At 39.0% G+C, this 19,469-nt stretch overlaps 1 protein-coding gene across 8 annotated transcripts in view; it reads left to right on the top strand.

The window, feature by feature from the left end:
- Window positions 1–19,469, top strand: part of UTRN (utrophin) — a gene marked incomplete at its 3' end in the record, with an annotated part of 1,040,500 nt that overhangs the window by 475,407 nt on the left and 545,624 nt on the right. For all 8 annotated transcript variants that reach the window (XM_082249947.1, XM_082249941.1, XM_082249943.1 and 5 more), the window contains 2 exons: window positions 2,413–2,618; window positions 7,111–7,265. In XM_082249947.1, the coding sequence (XP_082106073.1) occupies window positions 2,413–2,618; window positions 7,111–7,265 (361 nt within the window). The remainder of the gene's footprint in view (window positions 1–2,412; window positions 2,619–7,110; window positions 7,266–19,469) is intronic.

The following is a 19,469-nucleotide window of genomic DNA, read 5'->3' as shown; positions in this document are numbered from 1 at the left end:
CTCCATGCACACTGGGCTTAAAAAAATAAAAAAAAAACACCCTTGCCATAAAAAAAAGCGCTCATATAGAACATTTTTGTACATATGCGTAATTAATGTGAAGGTGCCTTGTTCTTAGGGGATTTTTGTTTGGTTGTAGAACCTGCTGCCCTTTTAATTGCAAGATGCAATACACGCTAGGTAAAAAATGGTAAAAAGGTGCTGGTATCCCTGAATATAAAATATATAACAATGGTGCACCAAAATATTAATATTCTAAAAAATTAATAGATATGTAAAATGCAATATCTGATGTGTATCTGTGACAGAATATTAATATTATAAAAAATAAATATAAGGTGCAATATCTGATGTGTGTCTGTGACGAGGAATAAATTATGGCAAATAATAACTTATTCTTAAAAAATGGTAAAAAATATGTGGGTTAAATTTTAAAACCAATAATCATATATACCATCATAAGCCTTTTTATAAAGTGCTGGTGCCACAGAAATATATTGTGCAAAGACAAATAAATATATAAGGTGCTGAAAAGTGCAATGAAGAACTGATAAAGTGCTAGTGATCACTTTATAAATTTCTAATTTAGAAACGTATGTGAATAAAAACGCATATACAAAATAGTGAATAAATGAATTAAATTAAATATTTGTTTAGACAGAAAATGTTGTTGATGATCAAACAAGGTGCATTTCTATAGAGCTCAAAGGGTTAAACCCGTGATCCAACAAAAAACTGTTTGTGCAAGGTAGTGGATGATATTGCTTGAAAATCAGGTGCTCCAGTGCATAAAGATGATAATCTTTGCCTCTTACCGGATACAGGTGGGTCACACATATATATGTTTGCCACAGAATAGTTATATATTTTATATTCAGGGATACCAGCGCCTTTTTACCATTTTTACCTATTTTTGTACATATGTTTAGGTGCATTTAGGAGTGGTCAGCCTTTTTCTGCCAGAAAGCTCCAATCAAAACACAAAATAGAAGGGTTTTTTTTTAATCTGCCTGTAACCACTGAGTTTTAAAATATTCTTCTAAATGTCCTAATGTGCATGGACACATAGGATAATATTGAGCTGCTTCTACAGCCAAAACAAAAAAATCCTATTGAAGCAGCATTTTTAAAACCAGGGTGCATGATCGGCATTTATTCTGTTTTTGCGGAAAAAAAAAAAAAAAAAAGCAGAAGAAAAAGGCATAACCATTAAATCAAACTCTTCACAGTGGTCATTTGCGGGTCGGTTGTGGTTTTCAACTTGCATTTTTGGTGCAGGCTTGGTACGGTAAAAAAATTTTTTCAACACAATCTGCACTTTCCAAAGAGTGTAGAAAGAGAAAGACACCAGATATACAAGTAAAACTTATGTAAGGAGATTTGTTTCATCTCTGTGTATCTTCTGCGGCTGTTCACTTCACTGGGTATAGGAGAGGGTTTACATCTATTTTAATGCAACGTGGCAAAACGTATATGCTGGTTTGAATTGAGAAATGGTTTTGCGCAACAGACTTTGTGGTCCGAATGGGCAAATTTTGATTCATATATGGGCACTGTGGTTGTACAGAAGCTGATCTATCAATTGACTTCTGTACAACCACCCTGCTGGAAAATGTCCTCTTCATCAGTGTATTCTGACAAAGGGAAAGCCTTCTGAATATCTGAGTATCAGAATACAATGACACAGTGGGGAGGATTAAATTTTGTTATTTGGGATAATCGGGTCAGTTTATGGCCGTCTGTGGCCAACTTTAATGATCATTCATTTTGCAAATTGAGCATGCTCTGTTCCTTTAGTAAATCAACTCTATTGAGTTGCAGTAGGTGCATATTCTTTACTCAGTTGTAGGAATATGTCTATGCCATATCACGTCAAGGTCACCAAAAAAAAGAATAAAATAAATGTCTATACTTTTTTTTTAATAATTTTTATTGAAGTTTTGGCAAAATATAACAATGTTAGTGGGCGCAGCCGCCAGAGAACAAGTAGGTAGAACACTAGAACAGAATGTGAAAACCACATAAAATATCATAAGCAATGCACACGGAAGCATGAAAGTATTAGGAAAATGTATATATCAACAGCAAAAAATCAACAAGAGAACAAGCGTACACCTGAGGAACAATCACAGTATGGGAAGTGAGTACAATCGTTAACTGTGCTGAGTAGTCTAGTCTAGTAGTAAGTCATGTCTATACTTTTTAATGGAACCAAATTTTTATCTTTTCTCTATAGTTTCTATTTATCACCTTGTCAATGAACACGTTTTGCATCATTAAGTGATATAGCATTACCTGTTTGAGTAGACAAGATGTGTATATTTGCATAATGAACAGTAGAGTGTGTACAGTAATGAAACCTTATCATGCTATGCTTTTTTTTATTAACTACTGAGTTTTTTAATGACACAGCGGAAAAGTTAAAGAATCAGTGGGACAGCACACAACATGGCATTGACATACGACAAAAGCAGCTACAAGATATGTTATCTGACAGCATGAAATGGGAGGAGCTAAGGAAGGAGTTGCAGAGTATCTTGGACCAAGCAGATTTCCGCCTGTATACCCTTATTCAAACATCCAAAGACACACTTGTCAAACAGATTGCAGAGAACAAGGTAAGTACTAACGGAGGTGGTATTTTCAAAGAGAGATGAAAACCTGGTGCAGATCTTCATAACTACCATGTACATGATTATGAACTAAAATTCTTAACCCATTACTTCTCCATATGCTCCTATTTGACCTTTTGTACTGAACTAATATATGCAAAGTAGCATAAGCTATAGCAAACAACAAAATGTTTTATATTAGTGGATGTCACCACCCTCCCTCTTCACCATGTCTAATCAGAGAATGCTTTGCATCCATTGAGAACATTCAGAGCATTCTCTAAATGGCACTCATGCCAAGCTGCCAAACTCCTGTGTCCAGAATGAAGCAGGGCAGCCGCTGGGCATGGAACCTGGAAGCAAGTGGAGATCACCGGAGTAGCCGTGTCTACTACAGTGATTTTCATCTTCTAGAGGGATCCCACAGGTATGGTAAATAAATAGTTACATTGGTCCAAGCTGGACCAATGTAACTATGTAAAAATGCCATACCTGGAGTCCTTTAAACAGTTGTAAAGGAAATCACAGTCCAGTTTGTTATAAAATAATATAGAAAGCGTAGTCAGGGTACAGAATAAAAGGAACTCCCACTACCAAAGAATAACAATAGATGGTATGATAATCCAATATAGTTGGTGAAGATGGTGCCAACAAAAATGAATGATCATTATAATTTAATATTCATAAGTAATACTGCACCTACACATGGAGCCTTAAAATAATTACTGCAAACACGGTAAAGGTTTGTTAACTCACATGAACTTCTTTTAGGCTGAGTTCACACTGATGCAAATTGGATATGGGTTTCTCTGCATCCAACTCGCATAACAGGAAAACTTCACACATCTCCAGGGTGGCCACGGAGCGCATTGCACAAGGGTTCTGTGCGATTTTGGCCCACTTTCAGGTCCAAATTCAGGATAAAAATCCGGTCCTGATTCATCCCTGAAACAAAGAACAAGGATGCATTGGACCCCTGCTGTGAGCCCCATCCGTACTGCAGTGTGAACCCAGCCTTAAGTTTTAGGAGAATAAAAAATGCTTTGTAACCTCCACATGTGGCATTCAGATGTTTACATTTTATTCACATCTTTTTTTAAATTATTCCAGTATCTTTTTATTATATTTAACTATCCTGCAAATATATTGTTCAGCATGTTTTCCTTATCCCAGCAGGTACATGCAGTTGTTGTTTTTGGACTGCAGAGGGAGGTCTTGTAACATTAAATTGAAGTAATATTCAACAATGGAATAGCTTTATGCATTTAGAAAGTTTCACTTCGAAAGATGAACTGCTTGCTTCTGTGTTAAAAAAAAAAGATAATCTCTTTAAAGTCACATGTAAGGTATTAAGTGTGCTTAAATGACATTTTACATAAGATTGCAAAAATACTCAATTCAATTTTTCTTTTATTACACTTATAAAAAGGCAGGGAGGTTGATTTACTAAAGGCAAATATACTGTGCACTTCAAGTGCATTTGCTCTAGATCTGAGGGGCAGCTCTGCTAATTTTTATCATCCAATCATCTACAAGCAAAAATGCTGTTTTTTTTTTATTTTCCTTGTATGTGATTGAGTATTCTTTGCAAAGTGAAGCTTCACCTCATTTACTAAGCTCTGTGTAGATATAGCGGGTTTACTGCTGTTTTGTGAAAAATAGACCTAAATAGCAGTGTAAAAGGTTCATGCACCCACACAGCTAAATGATCAGATACAGCTCACCCTCCTTTTTATTGCAGAGGTGGAACACAGCTTTAGGGCCCTGTAACACAAATGCGTTTTTGCTGTGTTTTTACCTTGTTAAAATACAATAAAAATATTTCCTTTTAAATCCTATGGGACTCTTCACACCACTGCTCTTCTTTGCTGCATGCTGCATCCTTAGCGCGCTTTTGGAAACCACACCAAAAGCTCAGCTTCTCATTGAAAAGAATAGAAAATGCATCAAAGACACACCTCGGTTTTTTTTTTTTTGTGTGTGTTTTTTCAGTCACATTTCCATGTTTCACAGGTGCATGCTGGGAGTCATTCACGTAGAAAACACACTGTAAATGCATCAATCATTTTTTAATGCATTTTTTCAAAGGAGCAGCGTGAATGTCGCGCACAAACAGCAGCAAGTTAGTGCAGGGCTTTCTTGTTTGACGGCCCAGCATGGCTGAACACATCAAAGCATGTACATTCTATTAAAAGTGAAATCCCTGCAATTCAACAGCAATTATTATGCCAAGTAACTTGAACATTTATTATGTTCTCCTGTGCGCATACGCCGGTGACGTCACTGGCTGCTACACATGTAAATATCTCCTAAATGGTGCATGTTTAGGAGATATTTACTGTACCTACAGGTAAGCCTCATTATGCGCTTACCTGTAGGTACAAAATAAAAAAGGGAGTCTATTCCCACTTTAATTTATTGACAGCAGTTTCTTGTTTGTTAAATACCCCCATTCAGAGGTAACCTACTTTGGAATGCTTACAGGGAGCACAATCTGCCTGCCTAATATCCAGAGATTGCTGTAGTGCACTGTACTCCCTTATGTCTGTTATCTGGAGTTTCCTGTCTGTGATGCAGGACAGTACGTTTCCTAATACACCCATTGCAGGGTCTTTTCTGTCTCTTCTTTACCGATATCCTCATAGAAAAAAAAATATTGCCACATGTAAGTGTCACCCAATCAGCTTCAAATATGCCTATAGAAGGTTCTCCAAATCAGATTCTAAAATGCTTATAGAGGTTTCTTACAATCAGTTGCAGACTGCCAATAGAAGTTTTTCCCAATCACATTAAGGGACCGCAACTGCAAAGCATTTGTATTCTGATGTTGATACATGGAATAATGGTGTTTGGTGTATTCATTTTTACTTTTATTTGGCATGTCCTTATACTCTTAAACAAGTTTTTACATCAACAGGAGTTGGGATGAACAATAACACCATCACAGGTACTTGAAAAACTGTAACAACATATTATAAAAAAATAATGATAGTGGTATTAAAATAATTCATAGATATGAGGCATGACGATGGTGATGATGTCACAGGAGGGCGGTGCCACCAGGTGATGTTACCAGGTGGCCCCGCCCCTTAGCTATTCAAGAAATGTCACACAGCAGGGCAGGTAGACTGCAGGAGCGTTCGTCATGAGCAGAGCTTTTTTTTTATTGGGTCCAGCAATGCAGCTTGCATCATGATTGACAATAGTACTACATTAGGGGACTTTGTTTTTTTTTAATTTTTTATTAAAGGACTTGTCAAAATCTCTTGTACTGTCTTTATTCACTTTTAGGCCCCTTTCACACATACAGTCCGTTCAGTTCATCAGTTCAGTCACGTCAAAATGTATCAGTTTTCCATCCGTTTTTCATCAGTTGTCATCCGTTTTTCGTCAGTTGTTATCCGTTTTTCATCCGTTTTTCATCCGTTGTCATCCGTTTTTCATCAGTTGTTATCCGTTTTTCATCCATTTTTCGTCAGTTATCTGTTTTTCATCCGTTGTCATCCGTTTTTCATCCGTTGTCATCCGTTTTTCGTCCGATCCGTTTTTCTGATGGATGAAAAATAGAGCATTCATACGTTAAAAAAAACGGACATTGACGGAAGCGGATGAAAACGGATGTTAACTGATGATCATCCGTTTTCATCCGTTTTTACATAGAGATATATTGATGTCTGTTTTTCATCCGTTAACGGATGGATGAAAAACGGACAAACGGACAGCATGTGTGAAAGGGGCCTTACACTTTTTTGGTGAATGGGTAGGGGTGCTCATTCACATAGGGGGAGGGCAGGATCTAGGCACCCCCTTTAAAAGGGGGCTTCCAGATTCCGATAAGCCCCCCGCCCACAGACAACCCTGGATTGTGGTTGTGGGGGAGAGGCCCCTGTCACCATCAACATGGGGACAACGTGCTTTGGGGTGGAGGAGACAGAGCCTCTTCTGCCCAGAAGCACCCCCCCCCCCCCATTTTGAGGGCATGTGGCCTGGTATTGTTCAGGAGATGTAGATGTGAACCTAGATTAAAGGTTTATAACTACTTTACTTGAAGCTCACAGATATCACAAAACACTTTTAATATTATATAGTTTAACAGAGGAGTTAGGGGTTACATATATGTTTGGTTTTGTGTAGCACTCTTCATAAAAGATGTGTTTTTTATCAGTAGGAGCAGAATGTTTTAAAATGAGGAATTTTGAAATTGGTATATATAACGCCTTTCTTATTTATTGACACACAGTTGATAACTATTTTCTTATTTATTTACTTTGCGTGAAAATGAATTCAGTAAATTTTTGTAAAGAAATAGATGGCTAAGTTCTGTTATGTGGCAGTGTGAGTAATAGTAGTGAATAGTAAACATATTTTGCTGTGTCAGTTTCAAATAGAAAATGTCCTTGGTGAGTTATTTATCTAGTTTATTTTTACTTACTACATCTATAACCATTCTTCTTCCCACTTGTAGCACCAAATTATATTTTATTTTCCAATTTTCCAGGCTTTAATGCAAGAACTGCACAAGGGTGAGATTGCCATGGACACATTTAATGAACTAACTAACAAAGTACTGCGGGATTACAGCTCTGATGACACCAGAAAAGTAAAGGAGACTAGTGATCAACTGTACATGATGTGGGTGAACATGAATAAAAGGTAAGGACACAGCTAGAATTAAAGGTCCATTTGTGGGCAGCATTGTAAATGACATAATGGTTTTAAGGAGAATTCAAAGACAGGCTGCTGCGACATATCATACGACTTGCAAAACATAAAGTTGCATGACACATCAAAACACATTGATTTCAATGGGTGCCATCTTAATCAATGTGACTCAAGTCGCAGCAACTCAAAAAAGGTTCTTGCTCTACTCTTTGCAACTTTGGTGTGACTTAAGTGACATATACTGAAATGTTAATTTACAGTAGTTGCAAGCAAGTCAAACGACTTTAGGGTCGTAGCAGTATGAACCGAGCTTAAACATCTTGAAAAACTGGGTTTTTCAGTTTTGAAAGAAAGAAGTCTTAACAACAACTTAGTTAATATGAATAAATACACCTAAGGTCAGAATAAAGATTTGGCTGGACAAAGGGACATCAGTTGCACATAAACAAAGTATAATTTTGCCTTCAATTTTAGAGGGGGTTCTTTACAGTAACAGTTGTTGAAGCCCATCTCTGAGCAAATTGGTTCCCCCCTTCATGAATCACCCATTTCCAAAAGTTAATAAAATTTCCAGCAAGGTATATACTCGCCTCACCTGCTCCCATGACCCTCCATGGCATCTCTTCTGGACATACAGACTGGTTATCCACCAATGCAGTTCCGTCCCATAACCATCTCAGTCTTACTGCTGCTCCTCATGATGACATTATTATCATTCTTGGCGCGATGTTAATGGGGACTATGTGAGTGTATTATTTTAGCAATAAAGTGAAATGGTTTATGGTTTTACACTATGGCAAGCTTCTTTGTCCTTTAATGTGGCATATGCTGAGCCTATATGAGAGAAGATACCTGTGGATATCTTCTGAAGGTTGCATTGGAGTATGGCAGCCAGTGATTTATATAATCACACTTTGACTACTCAATTGTAGATGGTCAAGGTCATGTGGTAAGCTTAAATTAAGCTATTTTGTACAATACTGTACTTATTAAACAAAAATTATACGTTCTGGTATCGTTCGAGAAAAAGTTTTACGTTTGTTCCTCCGGACAATTTTGGATGAACTGTCATGATTGGCTCTCGAAAGCTGTGTACTAACGATTAGATTAATGTATAATCGCTTCTAAAGCGGTATTTTTTTATCTGATTTTCTGACCGTGTGTACTAGGCACTATGCACAGGACCTAGCCATTCCCTCCAAGCTCTGTTAGACAGGAGGCCATTGCTATGGTTTGTAAAAGATGAAGTTTAACAATTCCAGCCCAAAATCCCCTGAGCCTCACATGACAATGTCAGCACCAGCTCATAGGCCAGTATCTAGCAGGCAGTAAAGAAACAATAGGGGCTTGGGTCTTAATAATTCTTCAATACAAAGTAGGTTCTTAGAAATGTTAAAAAGACTAGCAATTTACTTTAAAAAAATAATTAAAAAAAAAGAAGTGTAGGCACTACTGACCCCTTTCTTAACCTCCCTGGCAGTACGAGTGTTTCCGATTTTAGGTGATGAAAGTGGTACAATTATTTTGCATGTAATTCTTAAGGACGAGCAGCCCAAACCAACCATTTACATATGATTTCTTTTACTGTGCGTCCTTCTTTATAACATCTCGGGTATGATAATATACAGTGGGTACGGAAAGTATTCAGACCCCCTTAAATTTTTCACTCTTTGTTATATTGCAGCCATTTGCTAAAATCATTTAATTTCATTCTTCTTCCTCATGAATGTACACACAGCTCCCCATATTGACGGAAAAACACAGAATTGTTGACATTGTTGCAGATTTATTAAAAAAGAAAAACTGAAATATCACATGGTCCTAAGTATTCAGACCCTTTGCTGTGACACTCATATATTTAACTCAGGTGCTTTCCATTTCTTCTGATCATCCTTGAGATGGTTCTAAACCTTCATTTGAGTCCAGCTGTGTTTGATTATACTGATTGGACTTGATTAGGAAAGCCACACACCTGTCTATATAAGACCTTCCAGATCACAATGCATGTCAGAGCAAATGAGAATAATGAGGTCAAAGGAACTGCCTGAAGAGCTCAGAGACAGAATTGTGGCAAGGCACAGATCTGGCCAAGGTTACAAAAAGATTTCTGCTGCACTTAAGGTTCCTAAGAGCACAGTGGCCTCCATAATCCTCAAATGGAAGACGTTTGGGACGACCAGAACCCTTCCTAGAGCTGGCCGTCCGGCCAAACTGAGCTATCGGGGGAGAAGAGCCTTGGTGAGAGAGGTAAAGAAGAACCCAGAGATCACTGTGGCTGAGCTCCAGAGATGCAGTCAGGAGATGGGAGAAAGTTGTAGAAAGTCAACCATCACTGCAGCCCTCCACCAGTCGGGGCTTTATGGCAGAGTGGCCCGATGGAAGCCTCTCCTCAGTGTAAGACACATGAAAGCCCGCATGGAGTTTGCTAAAAAACACCTGAAGGACTCCAAGATGGTGAGAAATAAGATTCTCTGGTCTGATGAGACCAAAATAGAACTTTTTGGCCTTAATTCTAAGCGGTTTGTGTGGAGAAAACCAGGCACTGCTCATCACCTGTCCAATACAGTCCCAACAGTGAAGCATGGTGGTGGCAGCATCATGCTGTGGGGGTGTTTTTCAGCTGCAGGGACAGGACGACTGGTTGCAATCGAGGGAAAGATGAATGCGGCCAAGTACAGGGATATCCTGGACAAAAACCTTCTCCAGAGTGCTCTGGACCTCAGACTGGGCCGAAGGTTTACCTTCCAACAAGACAATGACCCTAAGCACACAGGTAAAATAACGAAGGAGTGGCTTCACAACAACTCCGTGACTGTTCTTGAATGGCCCAGCCAGAGCCCTGACTTAAACCCAATTGAGCATCTCTGGAGAGTCCTAAAAATGGCTGTCCACCAACGTTTACCATCCAACCTGACAGAACTGGAGAGGATCTGCAAGGAGGAATGGCAGAGGATCCCCAAATCCAGGTGTGAAAGACTTGTTGCATCTTTCCCAAAAAGACTCCTGGCTGTATTAGATCAAAAGGGGGCTTCTACTAAATACTGAGCAAAGGGTCTGAATACTTAGGACCATGTGATATTTCAGTTTTTCTTTTTTAATAAATCTGCAACAATATATGAAAACTGCTTACAAGCACACGGTATCCAAACTAATTGTAAGCAACCAAGCGCTTGGTGAGGAGATAACTCACAATATGGTATGGTAAATGCTGCTACTTAATTTACATTCTTGTAAACAAGGAGTCTGCAAACCCGGAAGGCGCGCTACCCACGGTGTGGAGCCTGGGTCCCGGTCCCGATGGGTGATCACCTCCTGATCTGATATGCTGTATTCCTAGTAAGGACATGTGAGTGTAATATATTTTACTTTGTGTGTAATAAAGCGGAGTTAGAAACATAGAAACATAGAATGTGTCGGCAGATAAGAACCATTTGGCCCATCTAGTCTGCCCAATATATCTGAATCCTATGAATAGTCCCTGGCCCTATCTTATATGAAGGATAGCCTTATGCCTATCCCATGCATGCTTAAACTCCTTCACTGTATTTGCAGCTACCACTTCTGCAGGAAGGTTATTCCATGCATCCACTACTCTCTCAGTAGAGTAATACTTCCTCATATTACTTTTAAACCTTTGCCCCTCTAATTTAAAACTGTGTCCTCTTGTGGTAGTTTTTCTTCTTTTAAATATGCTCTCCTCCTTTACCGAATTGATTCCCTTTATGTATTTAAAAGTTTCTATCATATCCCCTCTGTCTCTTCTTTCTTCCAAGCTATACATGTTAAGGTCCTTTAACCTTTCCTGGTGAGTTTTTTCCTGCAATCCATGTACTAGTTTAGTAGCTCTTCTCTGAACTCTCTCTAGAGTATCTATATCCTTCTGGAGATATGGCCTCCAGTACTGCGCACAATACTCCAAGTGAGGTCTCACCAGTGTTCTGTACAGCGGCATAAGCACTTCTCTCTTTCTACTGCTTGTACCTCTCCCTATACATCCAAGCATTCTGCTGGCATTTCGTGCTGCTCTATTACATTGTCTTCCCACCTTTAAGTCTTCTGAAATAATTACTCCTAAATCCCTTTCCTCAGATACTGAGGTCAGGACTGTGTCAAATATTCTATATTCTGCCCTTGGGTTTTTACGCCCCAGGTGCATTATCTTGCACTTATCCACATTAAATTTCAGTTGCCAGAGTTCTGACCATTCTTCTAGTTTTCCTAAATCCTTTTCCATTTGGCGTTTCCCTCCAGGAACATCAACCCTGTTACATATCTTTGTGTCATCAGCAAAAAGACAAACCTTACCATCGAGGCCTTTTGCAATATCACTTATGAAGATATTAAACAAAATTGGTCCCAGTACAGATCCCTGAGGTACCCCACTGGTAACATGACCTTGTTCTGAATGTTCTCCATTGACTACAACCCTCTGTTGTCTGTCACTCAGCCACTGCCTAATCCACTCAACAATATGGGAGTTCATGCTCAATGACTGTAGTTTATTGATAAGTCTTCTATGTGGGACAGTGTCAAAAGCATTACTAAAATCTAGATATGCAATGTCTACTGCACCTCCACCGTCTATTATTTTAGTCACCCAGTCAAAAAAATCTATAAGATTTGTTTGACATGATCTCCCTGAAGAGTTAAACGTTATCACACTAGTGGAGTATTTTCTCTCCCTTTGCATGTCTGATACTTGATTGGTCCTGAGCTAGTGTTTCCGGTCTTGGAGGTCTGGAGGAAATTGTGATTACTAGTCTATTTGCTCTGTCATGAGAGTGGCTGAGCCTATGAAGTCGGTGAGTGGGCATTGCATCTCCCCCTTCAGAGCACAGTGGTGATGGTTAGTGACCCCATACATCTGCACCCACATTTTACTTCTCCATAACAGATATTTCATGGACTATTGCTGCATATCATTGATGAACTATACTGCATTGGTGTTTTTATTTTGTTCTATGGGTGTCAGTGTCAGCTGACGCTTTTGGTAGGGGTTGTGATTGCGCTCTTCCCCCTTGCGCTACAGGAATATCTACCATCTGTGTGTTTTAGTATTCTTTTATCTATAAATCTGCAACAATGTCAACAATTCTGTGTTTTTCTGTCAGTATGGGGTGCTGTGTGTACATTCATGAGGAAGAAGAATGAACTTAAATGATTTTAGCAAATGGCTGCAATATAACAAAGAGTGAAAAATTTAAGGGGGTCTGAATATTTTCCGTACCCACTGTATATATATATATATATATATATATATATATATATATATATATATATATATATATATATATACGTATACATATAATATATATATATATATATATATATATATATATTACAGTAAAACTGCAGGTAAGGGCACTGGGGGGGGCAAACTAATGTAAATTTATTTTATTTAGTAATGTAATCCAATAGGATTACAATATATCAGTGTTATTGTGTGTTTTACTTTTCAAATTTGCCGCCGGTTCCACCCCCCCTGCGACGTGACGCTCGCAGGGAACGGAAGTCGGGGCACAGAGCATCAGGCGGAAGATCCGGCCGCCGTACACTGCCAGAATACATCGCGGGATCCTGGGGACAAGGTAAGTAACCTCTCTTCCAGGATCCAGCGATGCTCCCTGGCGGTACCCCAAGTGTGGCTCGGGGTTACCGCTAATGGCACTGAAATTCCACCCCGAGCCACACTCGGGAATACCGCCAAGGAGGTTAAATGATAGTGGTAGTGGTCTCGCTTTTAATCTGGCCAACTAACATTCATAGTTTCTGAATCACTGACTCAAAAAAACTGTGCATCTTATTAAAGTAAAGTCAGAAGTCCTAATCTGTATACCTGTTCAGGCCAGTGTATTAAAGCAAGAGTTTCAGCATAACACCCCCCCCCCCAACAGATATTTCAGAAATTGCATGTGGATTGTGAAATTTGAAATGAGCTCTAAGCACAACCTTCCTGAACTAATTTGTTTATATCAACAGTAACATACATACTAATGCAACTGGATATTCTCTAAAAAAAAAAAAAAAAAAAATATATTATTTAAGATTCTGTCCCTAGGTGCAGTTTTGTTACACCTAAATATTAAATATTCCCCTGATCTCTGGTGCTGTCCTCCCGTAGACTATCCCCACCGCTGTGGACAGAAGACCAAGCACATTATTTGACTGGAATAAAGACAGCCGCAAAAAAAAAGCATGTATTTAGAAATTTAAATACAAATGCAAAATGGGGGGGCTGGATTTCCTGGGTTGGGGGGTTGACAACTGGATGAAAGGGGCTGTTTTTACTTGAAATTTGGCTTTAAATTGTATAAAAAGATTGGATCTTTTCTCTGAATCTTTTTTTCCCCCTCTAGCTACATGAATACAATAATAGGAACTGACAAGCCAGATGAGTTTCCTAACCTTTAACAAGTTGTGTTATTAAGTTAGGTATAATGTTTGTCTCACTTAAACCCAGCAATGTTCCATGAAATATATTCCAGTGAAAACAGCCACATGTTAAGTAGTATATTTTTCTTTCCTTACTTATCTATATAAATTTAAATTAGGTTTTAATTTATGTTTAATATTTTTAGGAGTAAATTAATTGTCACACTTAGCCTAATTTACAAAAAGAAAATGCACAAGAGCAGGTTTGGAAATAATATTGCTTTTCTGCACTTCATTCAAAAAACGTGCACTAAAAAATGTACTTGTTAAAACGGACCTTGCATCAAAATGTAATATACCTTTTGTCTTTAGATTACCCCATGTACAAATGCGTAATTAAACATTGCCAAAAAAAAAAAAAATCACACAGTCCAAATTTGATCACACAGTCCAAATTTGAAAAATATTCTTGCCCAAAATTCCTGCACAGTGCAAGGTTGCAAGATTTGGGGTCTCTAGTTTTCCCAGGACCTTGCCAAAAGGCCTAGTGACATCACCTTCATCTAGGTGCATCAAGCATAAGTCTAGCTGTAAGGATAGTATATTTTAACTTTTGTCTCCTGTGTGATTTTTTTTTTTTTTGTGATGTTTAATTCCACTTTTTACGTGGTGGTAGGGTTGAAAAAGATAAGCTAGTCTTTTATTTTGATGTAAGATTTGCTTCAAGAAAAAAAACAAAATGTATCAAACTACAATGTGACAAGTGTTCCTTCACTATGTCCAGGGTACACACCCCTACATCAGAGCAATTAAAGCCACAGTATGTGCCTATGTATTCTTATTATGGGGCCCTCCATTTCCTTTCATGGTCAAAGCCTGTACTTCTGCCTATAAGCACCCCAAGTAACGTGTGTGCATGGTGGTACCTTTTGTACAGCATGAACTATGACTTTTTTATTTTTAGTGTTTTTTTTACAGTCACATTTAATGATATTTATGTGCATTTGATGCAGCCTTGTTCCGCTAAAAATGTGCATGCAAAATAGCCAACAGATGTCCCCTTCACTTCCCAAATATAAGAGAAAATCCAATTGTCTTTTACGTATCCCAGCATTTAGTTTCTGTAAATTCAGATGCTGGAGTGCACGTTAGTTAGTTAGTTAGTTAGTAAGTTTTCCATTTGTGTGCACGTTAGAGGTTCATTGTAAAAGCTCTGAATATACAGTTGTGTTGTTGGGTCTAATCTATGTAGACATTAATGTGCCAGTCTACACACATATAGTCTAGTAAATCTTGTTCACAAGAAATTAATCATCTTATGCAAGGCTTGACAAATTTGCTTTGAATCTAGGAGCCAGCTAAAAAAGTTAGTTTTTTTTAAACTAATAATAACAAAGCTTTATTTTCAATGACACCACAGCCAGGGCGCGCGTGCCCCCTTTCTAGAAGTGCCAGATTGCTACTTGCACAGGGCTTAATAAAAAAATAAAAAAAAAACACCTGTTCAGTGGAACTGTATGTCCTGGGCATCGGGCGTGTTCCACAGACAGCAGTCTATTGAACTGAATGGACTGTCAAAACCAGAACACATGACGACACACAAAAACATACGTGTTTGTCCTAGCATGAAGCAGCCCCTAGAATGCCCTTTGTGAACGAGAATTTATTAGTGTATTTTGTAATGTTTTCCTCAATATCTGGGAGAAGTAAAGACAAAGGGAAATAAAGAGGTGTTTGTGCAGCTTGGGGTGAGGGAATAAAAAAGGGGGATCATTTCAAGCAAACGAGGTGAAGAATGAACAAAACGGGGATGTCATGGAACTAAAAATCCTAGCAAGCCCATCCATAGACAGATGACACCTCAGAGACAAGCACAGGCGGAATGTGCAGACTCTACCGTACCTTCTCCTGCTGCATGTCCCCATACTGTCCCTGCTGTAGCCTCACTCTCCATGATCTGTTGCCAAGGCAGACACCAGTGTAGTCATCTGCCTTCTGCGCATGTGCTTATTCAGGCCTGTCCACTCAATAGATTGTGATTTAGCTGAGGAGCCAAGTGGGAGCCAGAGGAGCAGAGCTAAACTATTAACCCCAAAACTGCCGGGCAAATTCCATACGGGGGAGTGAGCAGGAGCCAAATGACGCACACATCAAGTAAGCCGACAGCTGCCGGGGAGGGAGCTGAGTGAGCCAAATACAAAAAAAAACATACCTACTGTGTAACCCATGGCACTATCATATCACAGGAAGAGGAATGCTTCATCCGATCCTCTCCTCTTCTGCACTGCCCTGAAGCCAGATTACAAACGTAAACCCTGCTGCTTGTCGACAGCAAATCTAAATGTAAAAGAAAACCACCTGCCCAGCGCCTGGAACTTCATGTCCTGGGCATTGGGAGATATAATTTATGCATCCCTGAATAGGCAGACAAAAGCCCAGGGATATGTGTGGGATTTGTCGAGCCCTGACCTTATGTGTGTGTAACTTTGCTAGAAATGTAGGTTTAATTTTTAGAATGGAGTCTGATGCACCTACAAGACTTTCTTGTTCCAAATTGAAGGGCTGTTGTACTTCATGGAACATATTCAAGATGCAGAGCTCCACCATTTGTCATTTGGCTAGAAAGAAAAAAACGTACACACTGATTCGCATTTCAAAATATTGATAGGAACTTGTGTACACAGGCATTGTTAACCTGTGTTTCAATCACTTGTCAATTACTTGTCAAACATGAGTCAACCGATTCCAATTTATCTCAATTATATAGTGCAGGAGACTCCAATCTTTCTAAGCCTGGGGCCGGTTTACTGTCCTTCAGGCTTTAGGGGGTGTAGACTGTGGCCAGTGGGAGTAGAAAATGCCCCAGCATCAGTACCCCCATGCCCCATTATGCCCCATTAATGGTGTCAGTAGGGGGAATGGTGCCCTATCATTTGTGTCAGTTTTTGGAATACTGCTCCAGGTGCCAGATAAAGGCAAGCAAAGGGCCACATTCAGCCCCCAGGCTGCAGTTTAGAGGCTGCTGATATAGTGTGAGGCTGCGTTTGGCCTGCTTTGCATTGTGTTTTTCTGAAGGCAGTATTTCATATAAGTGATGTGAGAGTTTCTTTTCAATACCCCTCTTGTCTCTACTTTTTTACCTTATACAAATTCTAGTTTAACCTCTTACCTCCATTCAGCATTCTCAGAGACCGCGCAGGGAGTGCTATACACAGACAGATAACAATCAAGGTTGGTACAACACACAAACTTTTATTTCCGTGTTTCCTCTTTTTATAGGGTAAAAGACAAAGGTACAATACAGGATGTATTAAGACATAAGGGTGTCACTTGATAGTTCTATATAAGGACACAGTCAACATAATTGGGTGTGTTTGTTAACCCTCAAAAGTACACCCTTAGTTTGTGACCACTTATTTGAAACCCTGTCTATAAATGTTCTTATAAACCTATAAACCTATTGTGTTCTTGTTCCTACTGATATTACAAATAGTTGTGGTTAAGCCAATCCAGTGACACTTCCCTTTTTCTATGCAAGCCATGTTCTGAATACATATTGTAATGCAAAATCTTAAGCTTTAGAGTAGTTCTCCAGCCTTAGTTACATAAAGAATTGCAAATACATGTAAATCATTAACGTCTGCAGGAAATCAATATTCAGAGAGATCAATATCCTATCAAGTGATGCATTTACATTGCAAGCATAGCCAGTCAAAGGCAGCTGTTTGGATTTGAATGCATGCATTTGTGCTACCCTTCATTAGGATGTAAAAGCATGTATTTGATATCAACACCTGTATACACACGCCCTTAGAGAGACTCATTCAGAGAAAAAGTGAGTATCTTACTAGCTTGCCCCCACCTTCCGCCACCTACTTGTACCCACCTACCTCCCCCACACTCCACCACTGCTCTGCACAGGATGCAGTGCTTACTCTTGAGTGGCCAATCCCTAGACCTTAACACTTTCACCTGACAAGTAATTTCCTTGTGTAAGCTACGACACCATCCATCACATCAGTGTTGCCAACCCATCACATTAAAAATCACTGACACGACACTCAAAATTTAGTGGCACAGCCAAGTTTTTACTGCCATTTCCAAAACTTACCAAAATACATTTTTAAGTGCAAATTTCAGTGTTTATGCTACAAACAAATACAATATGCAATTAACAGTGTGATTTGGGGGAGATTTCAAGGTAAAAGAATATTTATGTTATTTTTGATCCAGTAAGAGCGGGTTAATATAACCCATCATTTTTGTCACCTGCATTGGTTGTAAAAAAGAATCACATTCATCACATCACACCGCTTTTAAAATAATCCCATTTTGTCGCATTCAGATAGATGCAAGGCCCCCTTTACATCAAAGTTTCCTCTCACATCCGAGTCTTCCCCAGTTGCATTAGCATCCCATACACTGGTTGTTAGTGGGGAGCCCCAGTAACATCCCCTCTTACACTGGTTGTCAATAGGGATCCCATTAACATCCCCCTTAGTAAGAGGGGATGTTACTGGGGCTCCCAACTGGCAGCCAATGTAAGTAGGGAATCTTACTGGGGCTCCCCACTGACAACCAGTGTAAGATGGGATGTTACTAGGGCTCCTCACTGGCCCAGTAACATCCCCTCTTACACTTGTTGTCATTAGGGAGCCCCAGTAACACTCCCTCTTAGAACATGCCAGACAAAAACAAAACAAAAACCACAAAACATCAAGCACAGAGTCTGACTGAGTTGTAAAAAGAACCACCCCTTTGTGTCATTTTATTTGACCCCTTTTGCTTTAATGCCAGTTTTTGGTCTGTTGGGAAGGGATATGTCTCTCTACTAACTTTGCACATCTAGACTCTGACACAAGAGGGGTGTGTGATCTTTTCCAACTCACTGATTCAGTTTTATTTTCTGACATGTCGGGTGGCAAATCTTTCACTTGGATGCTAAAAGTAAATACAGCTGGATAAAACAAAATCTGACAGTCTTCATTTCAGGCTGCAGCACAAAGCAACACAAAATGTGTATTTTTATAGAGGGAAGATTCTTTTCTATACCCACTGTATATCCAACTGGAGACATTTCCCCTTAATTTCTGTTCCATGGTCACCACAGAAAGTGAGGAGAGATCTCTGGCAGGGTAGCTAACAGGATTATCAGTATTATGTCCACAAACTTCTAAAGATTAACCTCTATGTCTGTTCTGGAATCAAGTTTGCTTTTTGTGATGGAAGTAAACAGGACAAAAATAGAGAATGAATCTCCCTAGTCTGGGTCACAGGCAGCAATAAACAGTCTTTAACATATCAACTGGCAAAAATAATGTATTTTGACAAAATAGCAAGAAAGAATGTACTTTCTTCTTACAACAAAGAATGTACTTTCTACCTTACAGCAGTGGACAATGGAACAGGTGTCCCCATGTGAAGGTTTTCCTTCACCTCCTGTTCCACTGACAACTGCTATTTTGTAAATTTGACAAATATAACAAAGTGCAAACTTTCCTAACAGTGACAGATAACTGCTTTGAAAAACAGAATCAAATTTACATTTTTGCTAGGACACATTTAGCAGCCCTTGTGGAGACAGTTATCAACATAATTTTACAATGTAAACAGTAATCCATGTTTGAAAAAAATAAATAAATAATTAAAAACGGAACAGAATATTCCGGTCTTCTAAAATGTGTTATACATCATCTGAAAGAAATCAAGTGGATCTTCTTCTGCAGTCATTCTTCTTCCTCCTCCACCACCACCACATCTTTGTCCTTACCGGCAGTAGAAGACACACACAGTGGCTTATGTTTATGGTTTAAAGTGTCAACC

This window comes from Pelophylax lessonae (genome assembly GCF_965119305.1).
Source record: "Pelophylax lessonae genome assembly, chromosome: 3".
Classification (NCBI taxonomy): Eukaryota; Metazoa; Chordata; class Amphibia; order Anura; family Ranidae; genus Pelophylax; species Pelophylax lessonae.
This window is presented reverse-complemented; position numbering and strand designations above follow the sequence as displayed.